The 24,350-nt window shown below is 32.9% G+C and overlaps 1 protein-coding gene across 2 annotated transcripts in view; it reads right to left on the bottom strand.

The window, feature by feature from the left end:
• Positions 1–24,350, bottom strand: part of SNTG2 (syntrophin gamma 2) — a 628,864-nt gene that overhangs the window by 294,640 nt on the left and 309,874 nt on the right. For both annotated transcript variants that reach the window (XM_031951163.1, XM_031951164.1), the window contains 2 exons: positions 15,992–16,079; positions 7,235–7,326 (listed from right to left, as the gene is read on the bottom strand). In XM_031951163.1, the coding sequence (XP_031807023.1) occupies positions 7,235–7,326; positions 15,992–16,079 (180 nt within the window). The remainder of the gene's footprint in view (positions 1–7,234; positions 7,327–15,991; positions 16,080–24,350) is intronic.

Here is a 24,350-nt window from a genome sequence, read left to right as displayed (position 1 = left end):
AAACCTCTTCATCTTGCATGATTACATCAGTCCTGGAGTCCTAGAACTCATATGCTGGAAATACCTTCTGTCCTTAGCCCTTCTTTATGACTGGAAGGTAGAGGGTTCCACCTGGAACTTCTATTTAAGGAGGTTACCCAGACTTATCCTCTTTCTCCACTGGACTACAGAGCTCTGTACCACTGATCATGGAGTCAAGAAGACTGAGTTCAAATTTAGCATCAGATGCTAGCTAAGTGATCCTGAACAAGGCAATTAACCTCTATTTTCCTTAGTTTCCTTAGTGCTTGTGAAGATCAAATTATATAATACTGGTAAGACACTCATCATAGTGCCTGGCATATAGTAGGTTATTATAGTGTATATAGTAGCAATTTTATCAACATTATTGTTAATATTATAATTGTCTTTTCTATTAGCATAAACACTGTTTGAGGGTAGGGTTTTTCTGTCTTACTAATATTTGCATTACCAATTCATCAACTTAGCACAATATCTAGCACAATAGTAAGCACTCAATTGTGGACTAAGATAGCCAACTATTCCAATTCTGCTCTTCCATCAAGTTTTTATTCATTTGCCATGAATTTACCAGGTAAAAGTGACCTCCTTATCTTCTCTTAATTTTCTAGTAGTACTTTGCCTCCACGTCTCCTTTCTACTTATCTCATTGTTTCCTTTATAACATAGTGATATTTGCACTTGCTCTTCCCCTGCATTATACTGCAACCTCCTTGAGAGAAGAGCCTGTGATAGATATGTGTGTGTGTGTGTGTGTGTGTGTGTTGTGTTAGAGACTTTCCTTCTGAGAACTGTCATGTATGCCATGTCAACTGGTGGGGTAGACCCAGGTGGTAAAAGGGATTTGGCTTCTGAGGCAGGAGGTTGTGTCTTACAAGTGTTACCTTGAGATGGCAAGGGGTGTGTCCTCTTGCTAGATCTTTTCTTAGGATGCAGCACTAACTCTAGGTGTCCTTCCACAGATCTACTTACACAGTGCTGAGTGGGCTAGGCACAGGGTAATCCCAGAGGAGAGTAAATATAAATGGCCAGCTTTGCCAGAGGTGAAAAGAGAAGGATGCAGAGAGAAGTAGAGAGAGGCAGAGATGCAGAGAGATTCAGGGAAGCAGAGAGACACAGAGACATACAGATACTTGCTCTTGCTTTCTGTTAACCCGCTGAGATTACCAATAAAGAAAGGCTGTTTGGACCTTTAACATCAGTCTCATCTCCATGTCTATACAGGGAAGATTGGTATGTATGGCCCTGGCAAACAGTAACCTTGGAGTGGGAGGTTATATGTGTATGTATTTGTATTCTTAGAACCAAGCCAGGTGGTTTGCAAGCACTAACTAAAAAAAATCTTAGTTCAGTTGAATAGAATAGAATAAAAAAACATTGTGTAGAAAGGTACATAGAATATTCAAGCAATTCCAGAAAGGATTAATACACAATTATTACTAATGCTTTTTACTTATTAATCATTAAAATTATGGTGGTTTGTAAGATGCAATTATTATAAAGTTAAGCATATACAGAAAGCTTGATCTGTATTCTCTCATTAAAATCCCTGGTGGTTCGGGAGTTTAAAGATCAATTAAGATTATACTTTTCTAGAAATTTCAGCAAAATTTATAAAAACCCAATGCAGAAACATTTTTAGTAGCCCTCTGCCACATTTACTTAAATGGATTCCAAAAAAATTGGTTGCCTTATATTAAAAAGTTTTTGCACAAACAAAATCAATGCAGCCAAAATTAGAAGGGAAGCAGAAAGTTGAAAAACAATTTTTACATTCAGTAAAAATAAAGGCCTGATTTCAAATTTATAATAATACAAACCATTCCCCAATTAAGGATAGAAAGAGACAATTTTCAGATAACGAAATTAAAGCCATTTACAATCATATAAAAATGCTCTAAATCACCATTGATTAGAGAAATGCAAATTAAAACAATGATGAGTTACCACTTCACAAGTATCAGATTGGCAAAGATAATAGGAAAAGGCAGTGATAAATGGTGGAGGGAGAGGTTACATCTATCTATCTGTCTTTCTGTCTGTCTATCTGTCTATCTTTCTATCTATCTATCAATACCATCCATGGAGGCTTGATGGCCCTCACAATCTACAGTTATTCATCTACTCAAGAATTTTAGACATAAGTATGGCCTACTAAAACAAGACTAAGGTGAAGAGGTCTAATGTACTCTAAAAGTGACCTTTTTAAAAGCCAGTCTATGGTTTCAAATTGTGGTAAAATATCTTTTGACAGCAGAAACTCCAAATGGAGTTGATTCACAAAATGCATGAAAACTGAAATTTGTATTTCTATGGAACTATGAAAATGATAGAAGCATACCATGGATTAAATCCTATGAGAATGAAATTGATGCTTCATTTTTGGCAGTTTTGAATGTGTTCATGACTGTACAGTTTAACAAAGAGAAGGCAGCTGCAAAGTAGGAATGTAATTCATTTTCTAATCCAGAAATCAGGTTAATTTTATAATTTCTACTGTTTGATAAAAATTGCTGGGAAAATTGGAAACTAATATGGCAGAAACTAGGCACTGATCCATACTTAACACCGTACACCAAGATAAGGTCAAAATGGGTTCATGACCTAGGAATAAAGAATGAAATTATTAATAAATTAGAGGAATACAGGATAGTTTACCTCTCAGACGTGTGGAAGGGGAAGGTCTTTATGACCAAAGCAGAACTAGAGATCATTACTGATCACAAAATAGAAAATTTCGATTATACCAAACTGAAAAGTTTTTGTACAAACAAAACTAATGCAGACAAGATTAGAAGGGAAGCAATAAACTGGGAAAATATTTTTACAGTCAAAGGTTCTGATAAAGGCCTCATTTCCAAAATATATAGAGAATTAATTCTAATTTATAAAAAATCAAGCCATTCTCCAATTGAAAAATGGTCAAAGGATATGAACAGACAATTCCTCAGATGAAGAAACTGAAACTATTTCTAGTCATATGAAAAGATGCTCCAAGTCATTATTAATCAGAGAAATGCAAATTAAGACAACTCTAAGATACCACTACACACCTGTCAGATTGGCTAAGATGACAGGAAAAAATAATGATGATTGTTGGAGGGGATGCGGGAAAACTGGGACATTGATGCATTGTTGGTGGGGTTGTGAACGAATTCCAACCATTTTGGAGAGTAGTTTGGAACTATGCTCAAAAAGTTATCAAACTGTGCATACCCTTTGATCCAGCAGTGTTACTACTGGGATTATATCCCAAAGAGATTATAAAGAAGGGAAAGGGACCTGTATGTGCACGAATGTTTGTGGCAGCCCTTTTTGTAGTGGCTAGAAACTGGAAACTGAATGGATGTCCATCAGTTGGAGAATGGCTGAATAAATTGTGGTATATGAAAATTATGGAATATTACTGTTCTGTAAGAAATGACCAACAGGATGATTTCAGAAAGGCCTGGAGAGACTTACATGAACTGATGCTGAGTGAAATGAGCAGGACCAGGAGATCATTATATACTTCAACAACAATACTATATGATGACCAGTTCTGATGGACCAGGCCATCCTCAGCAACGAGATCAACCAAATCATTTCCAATGGAGCAGTAATGAACTGAACCAGCTATGCCCAGAAAAAGAACTCTGGGAGATGACTAAAAACCATTACATTGAATTCCCAATCCCTATATTTATGCACACCTGCATTTTTGATTTCCTTCACAAGCTAATTGTACAATATTTCAGAGTCTGATTCTTTTTGTACAGCAAAATAACGTTTTGGTCACGTATACTTATTGTGTATCTAATTTATATTTTAATATATTTAACATCTACTGGTCATCCTGCCATCTAGGGGAGGGGGTGGGGGGATAAGAGGTGAAAAATTGGAACAAGAGGTTTGGCAATTGTTAATGCTGTAAAGTTACCCATGCATATATCCTGTAAATAAAAGGCTATTAAATAAAAAAAAAATTCTATAAGTTCATCCATTGGATCAAAGGCAATGACTCATCATGTCCTATTATTTTGGGGAAATAGGGAAAAGGAGTGAATTACAACACTTTAAACCTTCTTTAGAAAAAAAGGCAGTTCAGGAATGTAAATCTCTCTTTAGCTCAAACAAAGTTATATAATTTTGATTATTATCAGAGATATGTGGGAGCATGTATTTGGGGGAACATTAAGGAGACAAATATTTAAAAGAGAAAAAAAAAAGATGAGTAGTGAGTCTTTATTTTATATCTTTTTTAGTATGCATATTTAGCCTGCTTTTCTCTCTGAAATTCATATTTTATATGGTGAATATCTATTCCATGGTGAACTAAACAGCTAGATTTAGTGTTAATCTTAATATTATCTAATGCTGTTACTTGAAAGAGTCATTAGAGATACCAAACTACCTGTGCCTGAGTCAGTTTTATCAGAATACTGTCCTAGGTGTGCTTGTGAACAGCTAGAATTTAGGTTAGTTGTCTCTTTTTATCATGGAACTTACAATCTAGAAGAAATCTCTGGAAGGATGCCAGAGGAGAAGCATCCAGGCAGCTGTTTGCCTATTTATTACTTTTCATAGCATCTTAGGGAAGGTAAAAAGGACTTTTAGCATTAACTACCCCAACCCTCTCATTTTAAACTCCTAAGGAAAGCTCATTGTTTTGCTGATGGTCACAGAACTAGAAAGCAGTAATTATACTTCTGAATTTTCCCCTTTATTTACTTTTTTCCTCTAAAATAACAGTAATAAAGTAAAATGGTTACATGGGATAGATATGATGACAAGTTGAAGGCTGAAGGCTGGCTCTGATTGTTGAATTTAATATGTTAATTGGTGCTTGGTCACTTAGTTGACAAATGTTTATAGATGTTAATAAATAACATTATATATGTTAAAATTACAAGTTTATATGCCTCTCAAAATAAGCCTTTGGCATAAATGTCAAAAAATGTACATTTATATTTCAGTACTCCTTTTTTTTTTTTCTCAGTGTGATCATGGTCAAGGTATTTACCCTTTTTGTGACTCAATTTTCTCATGTATGGGGTAAATCTATTGCTAAATTGAATAATCTCTAATTTCACTTCAGAAGCTAAAGCTTATGATATTATTATTGATCAGATGAAAACTTATTAAAAATAATGCTACTGCAGCTGCTGCTGCACAATGGATACAGTACTAGGTCTATAGCTACAAAGACTCATCTTGATCTGACCTCAGACTTTAACTGTGTGATCCTGGACAAGTCATTTCACTCTGTTTGCCTCAATGTCCTCATCTGTAAAATGAGCTGGAGAAAGGAATGGCAAATCACTTTGTTAGAAAACCCAAGAAGATTATGACAAAATTGAAAACCAACTGAGCAGCAAGAGTTATTACTACCACTATTGCTACCGCTAATATTAGCTAATATTTATATAGCACAAAGAATAAAAAAAATGCTAAAACAGTATTCAAAAATATATAATTTAATGACACACTCATTGTCTATTTATTATTATTATTAATACTATTATTAATTAATTTTTGGACTAGTTACCCTTTTAGGGCTTCTTCTGTAAAATAAGGGGATTGTACTAAATCATTTGGAGGGTCTATCATAGGTAGGATTTTAAGCCTCTATGTTCAAGAAAACTCCAGTATTCTAGCAAAAACAATCATAAAACATTATTCTTTTCTTTAAGGTCTTAAAATGTAAATTAAGTAGATTGTGTTTGTATAATTGTTTTTTTTTTGGAGAAGGAATCATGATTCAAAAATGTAAATTAAGTAGATTGTGTCTGTATAATTGTTTTTTTTTTTGGAGAAGGAATCATGATTCAAAACATTTCTCATGTGCTTGAGATGCAGAACTCATAGTAAATGAGGTTCCCTTTTGGGATTCATACATGGTTTAGGTAGTAGAAGGGATGAGAAGTCTTGAAAAGTAACATAGATAGATAGGAATACAAATTTTGCCTACTTAACAACTTTATCCTTCTTCTATCTATCTTCGGGAAAATGAAAATTATATTAATCATTTCATATTCATATTTGCAAAGGTGTTTTAAATCATCTGTTAAAAAGCCTCTTGAAATTCTTTGATCAGTGAGTCTCACTGAACTTAGAACCAGATTTGATCATTTAACACATTCCAGATGAATTTTGAATGCCTACTTAGATCTAAGTTAGTTGAACTTAGGGCAATATCATTGATTTATCATTCAAGCTTCAAAATGCTGTGACATAGTATATTAACAAATATGAAACCATATACCAAGAGGATTGCTTCTTAAATCTATATTATATCAAATTGTCTCTGTTGAGACTAGTTTAGCCCAATACACTATATAGGTCAGGAAACCAGATCAGTCCTCTGCAAACTACAGCCTGTGGGTCAAATATTGCTTGTATCTTGTTTCTGTATTTGCAAGCTATATAAAAACAATTCATTGGTGAGATTTTGCCCAGAGGCTGTAGTTTGCCAATCTCTGGACTAGTTGTTGAAATTTTGCTATTAAAAATGTAGGTGTCCTCATGAACTATCTTTTGATTCTTTTATTGTTAAAATGTTGTTTTCATGTATTGCCTCTTCTATGTATTTGCTCAAGTCCTTCCCTAAAACTAGAATGCCATTTTTTACCCAGAATCCCTTTTCTGCACAGTCTACCTATTGAAATTTTACTTATTCATAAACATTCAGTTCAAGAATAATAGATTTAGAACTTCAAGCAAACTTAAAGACCATCTAGTTCAAAGGTATTAAATATATAGGCTGCAAAACTCCTAAGTGCACCTTGAACTGGATTAAAATGAAATTGGGAAATATTTAGCAAAATAAATAGAGATACAAAAATATCACATTTTAAAACTGTCAATGTGTGGCCTGTGGGAATCCTTAGCTATGGATTAATAACCTTCATTTCTTTTGAATTTGATACCTCTGATGTAGCTAATTTTTTTTCTTTTTATAGATGAGATGTCCATGAAATCTTATCTCTCAGTTAGAAGTGGACATTCCTTTCTAGTCTCAGATTTATTCCTGTTATACTTTTAACATGCTATTTTTCTTATTATTGCTATTTGCTTCTCTGTCCTATATCACTCAGTATTCTGCAACCTCCTACATCTTTGTATTTCCCCAGAAGAAGGCATAGTATTTTGATGCTACAGCATCAGACACTTAATGCATATTTTGTGGAAGGAACTAGTTAAAATAAAGCTCATTAACAATAAACATGCTTACTGTGTTGGTAGAGTTTCCATTTAAATGTAAACCACTATCAAAGAGAGGTGAAGAAGCCCCACTGCTGTGATCACTAGATGGTCCTGGAGACCCTGAAAACCAGAGGAGAGAAAATTATTGCTAACCTCTAGTTTGAGAAAACAGAGTAAAATATGGCCAAAAACATAGTATTAATTCTTCAAATAAGAACAGTATTCCATAACGAAAGGAAAATTGATGTCAATTTTTTTATTATATTAATTATCCTCTGTGACTTATTTGGGTACCATGAATCTTAAAATTAAAAGCTAAAAAAGAATTTATTGTAAAGCAGTCCAATAGCCTTAAATTTAAAAAAAAAGTGCTTAGGATCATATAACTGGTAATAAAAGGGATGAGATTCAAACTCATGTCTTCTGATTTCAAATCCAATTTTCATTCCACCACTCTGTTACATATATTTAATACCTTCTGGATTTAGGCTCTTACAACTACCACTCCCTGGGATGTTGATGGATGAATAAATTGATGAATGAATATTAAGTAATTTCTAGCAGTAAGGTAGTTCCTGCACTCAAAGACCTACTATCCCAAGAGAAGTTTTAAATTCAAGCCAGAAGAAAGGCTAATTAGCCCTTATGGTATAGCAGACAAACATATGGGAATAACTACTCTTTCATTCAGTTTCTGATTGCAACCCTTTGACAATGCCACAGACTGTGAGTCTTTAGTAGATATGATTACTAAGGAGTCAAAGATTGCAGTAGTTCCATAAGTACTTTCTTGATCTTATCTCCACAAGGGTTGATTCCCTTGCCATGGCTTTGGGCACTGGGCTAGGAACAAAATCAGAAACCTAGGGAGTACACTACATTCTTGTAGAAGAATGATCTGAATGTCACTGTTTCACAATAACTCTTAGTATCCTGGGTGGCTGGATATTAGCCTTTGTTATCCCATAAATGTCTATTGGGAGAGCATGAAAGAATCAATTGTAGAAGATTAACCTGCCTAGTACATGATGAAGGTGAAAGAGGAGAATGTAAAAGGTGACTTGAAACTTAACATAGAAAAAGGAAACAAATAATAAAAAAAGAAAACTAAGATCTCAAGAACTGGTCCCATCACTTCCAAGAAAATTGAAGGAGAGGGGCAGCCAGGTGGTACAGTGAAGAGAGCACCAGCTCTGAAGTCAGGAGGACCTGAGTTCAAATGTGACCTCAAACCTTAACACTTCCTAGTTATGTGCCCTTGGGCAAGTCACTTAACCCCAATTGTCTCAGCAAAAGAAAAATAAAAAAAGAAAGAAAATTGAGGGAGAAGGAATGGAAACAGTAATAGATGTTATATTCTTGGGCTCAAAGATCACTGCAGGCAGTGACAGCAGCCATGAAATTAGAAGATGATTGCTATTTAGAAGGAAAGTTGATGGCAAATAAGGACAACATACTAAAAAGCAAAGACCTCATCTTGCCAAAAGTTCATGTAGTCAGATCTATAGTTTTTCCTGTAGTAATGTATGGCTGTGACAGTTGAACGACAAGAAAAGTTGAGTGCCATGGAATCAAAGCTTTTGAATTTTGGTGCTAAAAAGATTTTTGGGAGTCCCTTGGACATCAAGGAGATAAAATCAATCAACATACATAAAAATTAATTCATACTATTCACTGGAAGGTCAAATACTGAAGCTGACAGTTAAATGCTTTAGTTACATAATAAAAAGATATGATTCATTGGAAAGGACTCTGATCCTGGAAAAGATAGAAAGAAAAGGAGAGAATAGAGAGTGAGATAGTATCATAGAAGCAATGAACATGGACTCAGACAGTTTTTGAAAACCAGAAGAGGATATAAGAGCCTGGCATGCAATAAATAGCCCATGGGATAACAAAGAAAGGAACATAAATGAAGTGATGAACTAAAACAAAAAGCTTATATTATCTTCTCCCTCTCCCACAGGAAACCTCATTGCTGCAGCTATGATGCTTGGTTGTTTTTGGTGTTTTTTTTCTCTGTTGAATGCTCTCCATTTCTTTAAATAATTGTGGAGGTTGAACCAGAAGCAGAGCTAAAAGTCTGAAAGGACAGTCAGAAATCTGTGTGTGTGGGGGGGGTTTAAGGACCTAGAATGTTTCCATTGGGGTATTAGGGTTGTGCTTGGAAAGTAATGGACTTCAATAAGACAAAGAAAGACTCAATGGTGTTGTGGCAAAATGGATTTTTAATCAGCTTTGAGATAAGACTAGATGTGTTTTAGGTTCCTTTCTAACACTAAATTCTGTGATTCTCTGTATACTACCAGAGAAGGTGCTTCTAAGAAGAATTTGAGAGCCTGAAAGGAAGAATAAAATGCTGAAGACTGATAAGGTAAAGACGAATGTTATTGGCCATTCTCAGCTTTAGAACATAACTAGTAAAAGATAAATTGAGAGTACCTGAAAAGACGGACCTCTCCTATTCTTATCCATTCCACTCATATCTCAAACAACAAAAAAGGTAAAATGGCCAGCCAGAACAGTATCCCTTTTTTATAACCACAAAAGACATATTTTAAAACTCATCTCTTCTTAAATAAACTTATTTGACCAACTTAATGATGCTTTTGGAACATTAGCCACAAGAGTCCTTCAAGTACCACTAACTCTTCTTCACAGTCAATTTTGTTTTGTCTATTTTCCTACCTTAAGTACTATGCTTTTTAGGTCTTTTATATTCCTTATCTCCCTTCTCTAGGCACATCCAAGGTCAAGTGCAATTGTGTGTCCACAGAAAACATTCAATAAAAGCAGCTAAGTAAAGAAATAAATTGGTGAGTATTCATGTTATTGTCAATTTTGGCCAGTCATGTGTGTGCTTTTATGTTTAGTTCATCGCTCTCTGATCTGCTGGATAAGGGTAAAGGTCACTTCTTTCAGAAACTTCACAAAAGAGAAATGGATTTGGAGGTTTGAATTGGTATAAGATAACTTTGTTGTAGAGCTTATAATTTAGAACTCATAAAGACTGCATTACAAAAGAATAGCAGAAAGATTGTTGGGTTTTGTAACTCAGAGCATTTATATAAAGATTCTAGCCTTGATATAATATAGATATTACCTTGGGTCAGTCCCTCCCTGCCTTCAGTTTCCTCCTTTATGATACCTGAGGATTTGTTAAAATGACTATTAAGTTCCCCCACAGCTTTCAATGTATGATCCTATGAATATTTTTAGATCAAAAATTTTAAGTGCCTGAGGCACTTTTTTTTTTTTTTTTTTGCTATAATAGCAAATTATAAAACAAAACAAATTCAACACAAATTACTTTTGTGACATGGAATGGATTGCTTTCATTAACATCAGAATTAAGTTCTGAAAAATATAAAACATATAAAACATATATTTCCTTCTTAAACTCATTTTACAGATGAGAACTTGAGGCAAATAGGATTAAGTGAGTTACCAATATATTGCAGTTACACTAAGTGAATTTCTGAGATTATATATAAACTCAGATCTTCCTGACTCTAGGCTTGTTCCGCTATTCATTGTGCCACCTAGATGTTCATTCTGTTATAATACCATACATTTAAAAACAATAGATCAGGTTGTTTTCCTCAGTCAGGGAGATTTATCTTTATAATTTCTTAAATTTTCCCCAAATAATCTACTTTAATTGTTTACCTGGGTAGATTTCTACAACTAGATTTCTAAGTCAATTCACACACACACACACACACACACACACACACACACACACACACAATTCTTTTAAGTTGTTCAGGCAAAAACAAAAATACTTTGAATTGAGTAGAAGATATTTGTTTGTCTGAATTACTAATTCTGGCCCTGTAGGCTTGATTCTATTGTTTAAGTGTACAAACTAGAATTGATCTACCATGTGGCTAAGGCTATACCTGTATTTGATAGGCAAATCACATATCCTTTTGGCCCTTATTTTGTTATTTGTAGTGGGAGCTGGACTAAATCTTCTCTAAGATTCCTTTCCATTTTTAATCCTTTAATCTTAATTCTCCTTCTAACAATCATTTATGTTGCTTAGTTACCTTTCTTTTCATAAGGCAGTAGAAACTTATAGATAACTAGTTATCCTGAGAATTTTTTCACTTTCCCTTCCAAGGAAAGGTTGAGATCTGGATGACTTTGGAGCAGAAGCAGCTTCCCCCAAACTATGGATGACAAAACCAAATAACTAATTTGGCAATTATGAGATTATTAAGCAGAATAAAATTCAGGTCCAAGGAAAAACAGTACTCAGATTAACTACATGGATGGGTTGTATGCATTGATTAATGATGACAGATGATGAACAAATATGTTCTTTAGATAATACATGTTCCTTCTTTCACTTTCTCATCCACTTGTATAACAAACTTTAGCAATGTAGAAAACACTAAAATAACTTCAGATCACATCAAGAATAAAAACAGAAGAGTCCTCATCTATCAACTTAACCAGTATTCTAAAAAATGATTAAGGAATTCCAAGAACATAAAAATAAAAAAAAAAAAGTGCCAGAAAGTATTGTGGGACATGTAGGACTGTACTGAACTTCAAAAGATACTATATTATAAGAACAGAACAGAAACCATGTATTGGTTCTAATTGATGTCATAGTTATTTAAATCTCCAAGCTTCAGCTCTTCCCTCTTTTCAATATTGTTTTTCAAATTTCAACTTTTAATTATGCTTTTAGAAATGGCATTCATTCTAGTGGTAAAATAAGTCTATTTCTTCCTAACACTCCTCATTATGATGATTGCTTGCCTTGGCCCACTTCCTGATCACCAAAATTAGGGGGAAATATTTTAAAAAGCCATGCAATTTTGTCCAAACCCAAGAGCAAACCTCTTTATGCAAGGCCACCTCACAGAGCGAGGGATATCAGAGCAAATCTGCCTCATCCACAAATTCTGATTCTTTCCACCCCCATTCCACCAAACTCTCATAATACAATTTTCCTCTAAGAAGGAACCTAAGAAACCCCATATGAATATCATTTTCCCCTACAAAAATGAACCCATGATTTTCCCTCTTCTTTCCCCAACCTATCTTGATACATTGTAAATGCTTGCTGACTAATTTAACAGAATACACAAACACACTTGATATTAGAAAGAAAACATAACAGTGGAAAGAATACTGGAATAAGAAGTCAAAGGTTTAAGTCCCTGTGAGACTGTGTCACTGTGAGCAAGTGATTGTTGATTAATCTTTATCTACACTTCTTGCAACTCAGTTTTCTTATCTGAAAAATGAGGGAATTGGATTATATGACATCCCTTCTAGCTCTAAATCTATGAACCTAGGACCTTTTGTTAGCTTTATTTACATTTTTGATCTAGATTACTTGTATTTCTGGTAATATTCTAGAAAAAATGATTCTGGAAAATATACTAACTCATTTTATTTACTGGTTAAAATATTTATGAACTTACAAAACACAGCTTAACGTTTATAGTTACCAAAGCCTTTGAACTATTTTCCCAATTATTTCAACTCATTAAGTCTTTTTTGCTTACAATCTTTCAAGACTTTCAATAAAACTTGAGAAAAGACAGCAATTTCTCTTGATGAATTTGTATTCAATTTTCTTTAAGTTAGAGAAAGGTTCACAAAGCTAAAAAATGCTTCAATGCTATATTTAAGAGGACACAGGCATTTTAAATGTCTTTATCTTTTAATATTTGGATTGGATTTCTTGATTTTTCAACACAGCTCTACTGATGAGTAGTAGTATGCTTATTAGTCAATCAAAAACCATTTGTTTAGCACTTGAAATGTTTCAGGAAATATGTTAAATTCTGAGAATATAGACAAAAAGCAAAATAGTCCCTGTCCTCAAGAAGCTTTTTTTTCCCTAAGGGGAGAGACAGAAAATATAAATAAGAATATAGGTACAAATTAAATATGGAGTAAAGGAAATATGGCCTTAGTATCAACCTAAAAGAAATGTAAATCATGAGAAACCAATTATCTTATTCTCTGTACTATTATTACCTTCCATTTCAAAACTATCTTGTATTTAACTATTTTATATTTATTCACATTTAACTTTTTCTTGTTTTCTGGTACATTTGTTTCACTCACATCTGACTATCTGTAAGCACATTTAGTTTTTTGGGTATTTTTTGGCAAAGATACTGGAGTGGTTGGCCATTTCCTACTCCAGCTCATTGTACAGATGAGGAAACTGAGGCCAACAGTGTTCAGAGTTTTGCCCAGGATTATATGACTACTAAGTATTGGAGCCCAGATTTAAAGTTATGTCTCCTTAATTCTAGAACTGGGGCTATTCATTCTCATCTAGCTTTCAACCTTATGTTATATCTATCTATATAAATATCATATGTAGTATATATATTTATGTGCACATAATACCTTCCCTCATTAAAATGCAAGTTCATTGTAATCAGGGACTGTTTATTTCACATGTCTCCAGTGTCATCATAGCACCTAGCACATAATTAAAGTTTAAATATTTGTGATTAATTTGAATGGCTTAGAGGGCAAGAAATTAGTAACTGGGAGGGACTAGGATTAATAAAACTCTTATTATTATTATTATTATTATTTTAAATTTTCCTTTAGGCTGACACTTCCATTTCATTCAAACTACAAATATTGTCAGCTCAAGCATAAATAAGTTTAATTGTCTCTTTTCATTTTAACTCTTTACTGGGAAAATAATAATAAAAGACTATTGCCATTTGTATAGTTTCTTTTTGCAAAGTATATAAAATTAAAATACATCATATCTATTGATAACAACAACTACCCTGCAATGTCCTACATATATCAATGCTCCATTTTTTACATGACAAGAAACTGGGGTTCAGTAGAGTTAATTCAATTATCATCACATAGCTAGTATTCTTAAGATATGATTGAAACTCAAGATTTCCCTTATTCTAATTCTTTTCATTTCATTTCAAGTTACAATATATTTTATTACAGATTCATTACAGATTAAAGCTGGATATATGGATCTGTTATAAATTGTATTAGCTTTATTCCTTGTATTGTTATTTCCAGTCCCTATCATAGTGCTTTGCATAGAGTATGTGGGGGATAGAGAGATAGGTGAAGAATTTACAGGAATGTATGAATTCTTTTTCTGCATTTTATTATTTCTGTGTTTCCCTATGACCTGTATAATATGTGCAGGCTCATATCTACTTGAGCCTTGGCCAGCTAGAAACATATTTACTTAACCTGAGCTGATGACATTTATTGGTATTTGACATTTATTGATATTTAGTCTATTAGCTGGACCACTATCTGCTTGATTAAGCCTGAAGGCCTGATTTTCTGTTTCCTAGAAATCAGGAGATTTCATAGAAACAGAAACCTTTCATTATAATCTCCCCAAATACCAACAACCAATTAGATGCCTCCCCCTCCCCTTCTCAATGCTCTCTTATTTGTGATGTAATTTCTTATATAAAAGCTATGTATTTTTACTACTTCTTTAGCCCTCTTACCGTGAGCTTTCTCTCTCTTATCTCGTGATGGGACAGCTCATCCTCCAGAGGTTTTCAATAAACAACTTTTCTGCTTTCTACTGAGTGATCTCTGAGTAATCATTTTGGGTAAGGGTCTTCTACATCCCTCACAAGTAGATGCTTAATAAATATTTATTATTGAATTGAGGGAGAGGGAATAGCCCAGGTGTCTCTATATACCTTTATCTATTTATTAATTAGGGACAATTTCTATCCTAAGAAATGTCATCTATTTCAAAAACCTTAAAACTTTGAATCATCTTTTATTTTCACTTTGTTTGCAAACATACATATTGCTTAATTTCCTCAATCAATTTCTTCTGCTATTCTGCCTTGAAAGAAGTAATGCATTTTAGAAAAATATGTAATTAGTTGATATTAGGAATGTTTTTAGGAATATAATTAGGAAAATTTTAAAAACATTTTATCAATATCATGTTTCTGAGAAAAACAAATCCATTAACCACTGTCTGATCTATAAAACTAAGGTATAAGTAATTTTTTGCTTACATCATAAATTTCAGCATTTTTCAGAATGTCAGACCTCTAGCCTTTAGCTGGAAGTTTTCAGGAATTAATTAGCAGTCTTTTTAGCTTTGTAGGGATTGCCAGAGTTTCCCCTCAAAACTTTAGGACCATGATCACAGCATGGTGTCCAGAGAACAAAACTTGGCTAGAGAAGGGTCACATGTACAGCAAAATAATTCCTGGGATGTTCTTGCCCTCCCCCATTTGATTGTGGCTTCCTTGAGGACTAGGTTTGATTTGAGTCTCTTCTCTATATCCCTAGTGTTTACAAAGAGGGGGATTACTATACATATATTGATGATTTTGTTAACAGTTTTCATTAAATAATCTACTAAGGCATGGGCAGAATTCAATCTGTGGAAGCAGAGGAAATATTCATATAGGTTTCAGGGAAAAATCAGATAGCCCTAGAATAATCATTTAATCAACTATTTTGATCTAGAGTGTTCCTAATATGAAAAAAGAATGCAAGCAAGTATCACTGGTAAGTCTAAGAAAAGAAAATAAACAAAGTGGCACATTTGCTATTGGTTTAATTTAAAAGATTAGTCATAGGATAATTTAGGATGCAGACCATCTCAAGAATATAGAAACACTATATTGCTAAAGTATTAAAAACAAATCCTTTCTTTCCAACGTATGATGACATAAAAGATTTATATTCCTGTAAGTGCTACTTCATTTGCATAAATTTAGCAGGAAGGGAATTCCAGCTTTATCCTTTGATTTCCCCCTTTTCTTCTTACCTAATGGGAGCTTCAGAAATGATGGAGCTTCCCTTAAATACTGAACAGTGATGGTAACTTCATCGCCAGCATTTCGTAATAGATGTACCTGTCAATGTGACAAAAAAAAGCTACTTTACCATCACAAAAGGACCAATCACATAAAATTATATCTAGTCTTCCTCCCACTCTTTTGGGGTTGATAGTTACCTTTGGAGTATTGAGACCTTGGAGAGCCCGGAAGGAATCAATAATGAAAGAAAAAATATGATTCTCTCCAAAAATAAATTCAATGAAATTCAGCTTTTATTATATATAAATATAAACTATATGTATGATAGTAAGAATGAAATAAAGTCACTGATCTCAAGAAGCTTATGTTCCATTAGTATATTATGATGAAAAAAAATGTAATTCATGAGAAAATTTGAGGAGAAATATTATTTCCCCTCTTTTTAAATTAAAGGGGTGGTGAAGTGCAAAATAGAGAGAAGATTAATTTCAGTTGTTCTGTTTACAACACATGTTACCTCAAGCATGTGTCTTAAGTGTTTTAGGCCTCACAGGCTTCAATTTGAAAACAAGAAAATAGGATCAGAAGACATTTTAGTCCCTTTGTAACTTGCAAGATCTTAAGTAAATATCTGTAATAATACTTAGTTACTTATAACATTTATTATAATTTTTTTATAAAAAAGAAATTCTAGATATCAGGAAACTGTATTTCTGAGACAGTAATGCATCTTTTCTATATATTAAATTGATAATGAATGTTTCTTTTCTACTTTTAGCCATAGTTGTTAATGCTAGCTTATAATCTTTGAGGCGTGTGTATGATTTATCTAAAAAACATACAATTGAGCTTCTAAAATAGGCATGTCCAGATATTATGACTTATCTTTTTAAAAAATCAATAAATCAACATTTCCCTCCACCCACACCATGGAGTTTTTATGGATCATTGGCATGCAAATAAGGTGGGTGTTACTGAATTCCCTAAGTATGTACATTTTTGACCTTGAAAAAAAACATACTTCAACAGACAAATCATTCAGATAAAAGAAAAGGAGTACTCTGATTCAAACTGGTCCACCTTGTTTCTCCTGCAGAGAACTTAAGGGTTCCTTTGACAAAAAGCAGGGAAAATAAATAGAGCTGAAGTCTTGTGGCAAAACAAGTATCAAGATGATAGAGACATGATAAGATGGATGGTTAGCAAAGGGCAACTTGAACAGAGATCTGACTGGAAATTAGCAGTACAGCGGACACTGAAATTTAAAAGTCAGCCCATTGTCTTTTTGTTACTTCATCCTCCATTCTTCTCTAGATTTCTTCCTGGGGTAAATCTCTTTTCTCCTTTACCTACAAAAATATCATGGAAAAGGCAGGTTGCTAGCTATTCAAAACTCTTAGTCATCAAGGCCTCCAAGGAGATGCATGTTTCTTTAAATTCTTACTGACTTTTCTATTATGTAAAACTACTATTAAGCAATAGTCATTTATCATTATTTTAGTCTAGAACTTAAAATATAGAATTTGATAATGAAGGAAGAAAAAATTAGTCCAAAAGTGACCACAGATTTTTCTTAGTTCATGTTGAAGTGATTAAAAAGAAATTTCTACAATTTTAGGAGCTTCTAAGCTCATTCCTAACCAGGAATGCTTTTAAGATCTAATAAAGTCTTAAGGAAGCATGGCAATAGCCATAAGAGGCAGAATTTAGTGTGTTTGTTCAAATAAAAACTTATACATATCACCCAGCGAACACTCTTTTGATTATAAACTAAATATCCGCCACCTCAAAATCCTAAATATTTGCTAATTAATATTTTCTAGTATGCCTTCCCTCATTAAATTACTAAAAATAGTTATAGGGAAGATTGCACTAATTAACTGGTGACTAACTAAATTTTTTACTTTTCTTTTTTTTCAAAATTTAACTTATTTAAACTTAATTTATTTAATTAATAACAAAGTATAATAAAAAGACGATTGCCCAAGAAATTGCAAATATATTATTGCAAGTTGCTATTAATTTAAAATACATGATGAAGTTATCATGCAATTTTTTTTCTTCTCTCTCCCCTAGACATGGCTAATATTAGAAACAAATATGCAAATATGTGTATAACATATTATCTATATCACATATATGTATTATATAGATAGAAAGAGAGAAAAGAAATAGAAGAAAACAAAGAAGAACAAAAAAGAAGAAAAAAGAAAAATAATCATTCTATTTATACTTCTATTTATCTGTTTTTTCTCTGGATCCTTCATATGTCCTTTGTAGCTAATTTGGATATTTATAATAGTTAAAATGACAAATTCATTCAAAGTTGTTCTTAAAACAATATTATATACTATATTCTTTTGGATCTGCTCATTTTGTTTTTCATTATTTCATACATATATCATTTGCATCAGCTCATCATTGCTTATACCATGGTAATCTTCCATCACAATCATATACCACAAGTTGTTCAGCCATTCCCCAACTGACAGACATTTTTTCAATTTCCACTTATTTTCACCACAAAGAGAATATAAATATTTTAGAAATTTTAATTTAATTTTAGAAATTTTCTTTTTTTCTCATAATCATCTTTGGAAACACACTGAGTAGTGATATTGCTGGGAAAATGGGCAATTTAATAATACTTTGGGAATAATTCCATATTACTTTTCAAAATTGGGGGATCAGTTCACAATTATGCCAGTGATGAATTAGTGGCCCAATTTTTCCACATGTTCTGCATTTGTTGTTTTCTCCTTGGATTTTTGTCAATCTGATAAGTGAAAAATGATAAAGTTATTTTAACTTTCGTTTCTCCAATTAATAATTATTTAAAGCAAATTTTCATATGAATATAGTGTTTTGTCTTTAAAATTTTGCAAAAAAAATTAATAGTCTATCTGTTATGTTATACAAGTTTAAAAATAAAAATAAAAATAAAAGATCTAGCTGAAGTATCTAGAACTAGAAAAAAAAATGTTTAAGTGAATCAACATTTTATTTGCCTTGTAAGTGATGATGTAAGAAATGATGTAAATGGATTATAAATGTATAAGTCTGAATTGTGTTGGCACTGACAAAATGAGTGTAGATAAATTTATATGGCAATCATATTATCTCATAATTTGTAGTATGTATACTAATTCTTGGGCTAAAACTTTTGGAAATAACCAGAATTCTGAATTCAGAAACAAGAATATTTCCATATGTAACATTAAAAAACTAAGATTTTTTTTTTTATGAAAATGAAAAGCTTAATAGATTTGGATTCAATCAATGAATCAACATTTTTGTAGTGTTTTTGGAATTTCTCATTCATCTTGAATAATATTTTATCTTAGAATATACTGAAAGATAATGTGAATTTTATATATTTTGCTGCCTGCTTTTTTCATTTCATAAAGTTTAAAAAAGGTATAATTTTCTCACACTAATTTCCTGTGTCACTTTATGTTTTCTTATTATTGATGTTTATGCGACTTAAGTCATAGTTAGAATTTCTTTCCTAAAATAATTTTTCATCCTGTACTATATGTTATAATTAAATGATGCAAAATTTGGAATAAAGAGATGAAAATCACTACATATAATCAAATTCACATTTTTATCAATGGAAGAATAACTAATTCATATGTGACCCTCATCTTCTAAGAAAATCTGTTAATTCCATACAGAAAAAAAATTAATGCTGATTTATATATAATATAAGCACTCCAGTTATGATAAATTATCTGTGATATGAATAATTTAAAATGGAAATTCATACTCAATTTACATATGGTTTTTAAAGTTATGTACATAAACTGAAACTGTTTAGCATATATTTCTGTGCTTTAAACATGTAAATGGTGAAATATTTGACATTTTGAGTATTCATCATACACTAAAATCAATAACAGATATAATGCTGTCATTTCAAGAAAAACTTGAAACTTTACTTTTCTTCAGATTTCATGATTAATTCTTTCAACTTTGCTACCCTCTACAAAGAAGCAGCTTGTCATGATAATTTGTTCTTTTTGATATTGTCTTTCTGTTTCTTTACCTTCCTTAAAGTAATGAATTGCTCTGAATATATTTCAAGTCCAGTGGGCATTTCTAATATGAAGATACAGAATGTCAGTGCAAAGGGGTTCTTATAAGACATAATTTTCAAAGCCATCATATTAAAAATTAAATCAAATTCATTTTTGTTATATTTGACATTTCATTCTGTCTTCCTTTCCCACTCTGCACTACAGAAGGCCAGTATCACACACACACACACACACACACACACACACACACACACACATACACACAGACACACACACACACTGCATAATTCTATTTATCATGTCTTTTTTTTTCCTCAGGAGGTGGATAGTATCTTTTTTCATAGGTCATTTTCAACTGATTTGTATGTTTATAATACTTTGAATAGCTTAGTCATTTCACAATTGTTCTTTAAAAAATATTGCTGTTACTGTATACAATATTTTCTTGGTTCTTCTCATTTCATTCTTCATTATTCCATTCAAGTCTTCCTATGTTTTATAAAACCAACCAAGCGTGTTTGGATAGATTTATTTTTAGGAAATTAATTTTTGTAACATACAAATCATGAAGTCATATAGATAAAGGCAAACGATCAATAGAGATTGATATTACCACCAAGGCACAAAGTAGATGTTAAATTAGTTGAAACCAAGATGTGATTACAAAAAATTGCAATATACATGGCATACTTCATTGCTTATATTTTTTTTAAATAACTTTATAAACCATAGAAGATTACTAAAAACCAAACTGTAGTCATAAAGTATTTAAGACTTCAAAAAAGTAACATTAGTTTAAATTTATTAAAGGATGGAAGTACCATCATGAATTTTCTTTGAAAGACAATTTATTGGACTTCTGGGGATGGAACCTAGAAGGTGGAGTGAAGCCAGGAACCTTTACAAGCTCTCCCACTTTCCTTTGAAAACTATATGAAACCAAACCACTGTACAGAGTATGATGGAATAAAACCCTTCTCCAGTTCAAGATATATTGGAAGGACTTCAAGAAAAGTCAGTCTCACTGGGGTGAAAGAGGTGTTTATCCCAGCTCAAACAGAATCTGAGAAAGTAAGTGAGAGGCTCTTAATTACAACAGATCAGCAACTAAGACTCTCAGTCACCACTTAGTAGTAGAACAGACCAGTGGGATAACCCCAATACCAATTCAGGAGGCAAATTCTGGGAAATTAGGCTCTTTCCTGGAGAAGTTGCAAAGCTGTGAGCAAAACACCACATACAAGGGGCCCCTGTACTCAAAGCCAAGGGTCAGAGATGAAGAGGAAACTTGGGACAGCACCTCTTTACCCCTTACCATAAAAGAAAAAAAAAAGAGCAAATATAAAAAGAAAAAGGAAGAAAATGATCAAGGAATAAACAAGAACTTTGACCATAGAAAACTGCTATGGTGATATGCTATGGATATCAGAAAGACCAACTCAGATGAGGGCACAATATCTATAGAGGAAATCTCAAAGAGTGATAGGAATTGGCCTCAAGCCCAAAGAGCCTTCTTAGAAGTGCTCATAAAACACTTTAAAATACAAATAAGAGAGGTAGAAGAAAAAATGTGAAAAAGTATACAATAGAGAGCAATGGCTTTGAAAAACAAGGCAATTCCTTAAAAAAATATAATTGGCCAAATGCAAAAAAAAAAAAAAAAATCTACAGGGGGGAAAAAAAAAACACCTTAAAAGTAGAATTGATCAAATTGAAAAAGAGAGATAAAAATTAACTGAAGAAAATCACACATTAAAAACTAGAATCAAACAAATGAAAACTAATACTCTATGGAATATCAAGAATCAATCAAATTGAAAAAGAGGGGAAAAAAATGGAAGAACAAGTAAAATATGTCAATGGAAAAATAGCCACCCTGGAAAATAGATCCAGAAGGAACAATGTTAAAAAAAATATTGGTCTAAGTCAAGGCCATGACCAAAAAAAGAGTTTGGATAGCATTCTTCAAGAGACCATCTAGGAAAACTGCCTTGATATTCTTGATACAGAGGGGGAAATAGTCATTGAAAGAATCCATCAAATAACCTTTGGAAAGAGAGAAACACAAGGAGAAACCCAATGGAACACTGTGGCAAAACTACAGGACTATAATTTCAAGGAAAAAATACTACAAGATACCAGAATAAAGCAATTCAAATATCGAGGAGCAACCATCAGGTTTACTAAAGATCTGGCAGCATCTACAATAAAGGATCAGTAGGCTTAGAATACCATTTTCAGGAAGGTAAGGAACCAGAAGTTACAACCAAGAATTAACTACCCACCTAGACTGTAAGAGACTTTAAATCATTTCTGTTGAAAAAAAAAAAAAGAACTAAACAGAAAATGTGATATTCAGAAACAGGACTGAAAAGAAATAGAGAAAGGTAAACAGGGGAAAATATATATTATTGAATGGTTAAACTGTTTAAATCCCTAGATGGAAAAATGATACATATAACTCTTGAGAACTATATCTGTTATTGGAGCAGTTAGAGGAGGTATCTGACAAAGGATTGGTTATGCATGGATTCCAATGTGATAATATCAAAGAAAAAGATAGTAAGTGATGGGAAAATGATTGTATTGGGGAAGAGGAAAGAGGAGATACTATGGGATAAATTGGATAACATGAAGAGGAAAAAAAAGTATTATGACAATAGAGGGAAAGAAGGGAGAAGGATAAGCATTGTTTGAAGCTTGATCTCATCAGTTTTGGCTGAAAGAGAGAATAACTTAATCATATAGTTGGGCATAGAAATTATCTTATCCTATAAAAAAGTAGGAGGAAAAAAGAAAAAGAAAAGGGAGGGGTTGAATAAAAGGGAGGTAGAAACACTCAGAGAAAGGGGTAAGAGAAGGGGGAGGGGTGATAGAAGATAGGGCAGGTAGTGGGAAGTGGGTTAAAAACTAAACATTACTGAGGAGGCACAATGTGAAAATAAAGAATAAAAGTATATGCAGGGAAGAAAATGAAATTGAGAGAAAGACAGAGTTGTTAATCATAACTGTGAATGTGAATGGGATGAAACTCTTCCATAAAATGGAAGCAAATAGCAGAGTGGATTAAAAAAAAGAGTCCTACAATATGTAGTTAATAAGAAACACATTTGAAGCAGAGAGATACATTTGGAGTAAAGGTAAAAGCCTGGAGCAGAATTTATTAGGCTTAAGGTGAGACAAAAAAAGCAGGGGTAGCAATTCTGATCTCAGATAAAACAAAAGCAAAAATAGACCTAATTAAAAGAGATAAGGAAGGAAAATACATCTTGTAAAAGGATACCATAAATAATGAAGTAGTATTGACACTAAATGTCTATGCACAAGATGGTAGAGCATGCAAATTCCTAGAGAAGTTAAGCCAGTGAGAGGAAGAAATAGAAAGCTATATTAGTGGGTGATCTCAAACTTCTCCCCTCAGAATTAAATCACAAAATAAACAAGAAAATAACTAGGGAGGTGCTGGAATCCTTACAAAGTGTTAAGTCATTAGACTTGATAGACAATAATTGTCTAATTTAGCATGGTTTAGTATGATTGATCTGATCCTACAAGGAGATGTTATGGGCCAGAACTTGAAACAAGGTACTAAGTGGAATTGATGGAAGCAATGCTTGTGTGTGCTTGGGTTTGCACCTTTAAGAGTTTACACATTAGAGGTCACACATTAGAGCTCACACATTGGAGTTCACAAGTATGGGAGATACACAAAATTAACTTTGTAACTTTGTGAATTCACACCTCCCATAATCCCACTCTCGGAGGAGGAGTCAACCTTTTACACCAAGCATAAAAAGAGCTTCAGTGAATCAGTCAGAGTCAGTTAGGAAGATTGCCAGGGATCGGAGTTGAACTAGAAGCAGAAGCTGGCAGAAGCTGGCAGAAGCAAGGACAAGATGCAAGAGCTCTTGGAATCAAGGAAGGAGAAAATAAACGTTTGGATTTTATCAGCTGGCTGTATTCGAAGTGATTTTTGATCTGAACCAAAAATGAGGCTGCCTCCAGAAAACCTCCCCAAGAAACCTGCTCACAGAGAACAATTATATATTATGAAAAAGAAGATAACATCACAGGGAGGTTAATGGAATTCTAGAAAAAACTACATATTACAGATATTTGGTCAAACTGAACAGGGAGAGAAAGGAATACACTATTTTTCTTGGCAGTATATGGCACCTACACAAAAACTGACCATTTATTATGGCACAAAAACCTCACAATCAACTGCAGAAAGGCAAAGATGATAATTGCTTCCTTTTCAGACCAAGATGAAATAAAAGATATTTTCAATAAAGGGCCAGGGAAAGATAGACTAAAAACCAATTGG

The sequence above is a fragment of the Sarcophilus harrisii genome, chromosome 2 (assembly GCF_902635505.1).
Source record: "Sarcophilus harrisii chromosome 2, mSarHar1.11, whole genome shotgun sequence".
Lineage (NCBI taxonomy): Eukaryota > Metazoa > Chordata > Mammalia > Dasyuromorphia > Dasyuridae > Sarcophilus > Sarcophilus harrisii.
The sequence above is the reverse complement of the archived record's forward strand: the minus strand, read 5'-3'. Positions and strand labels throughout refer to the sequence as shown.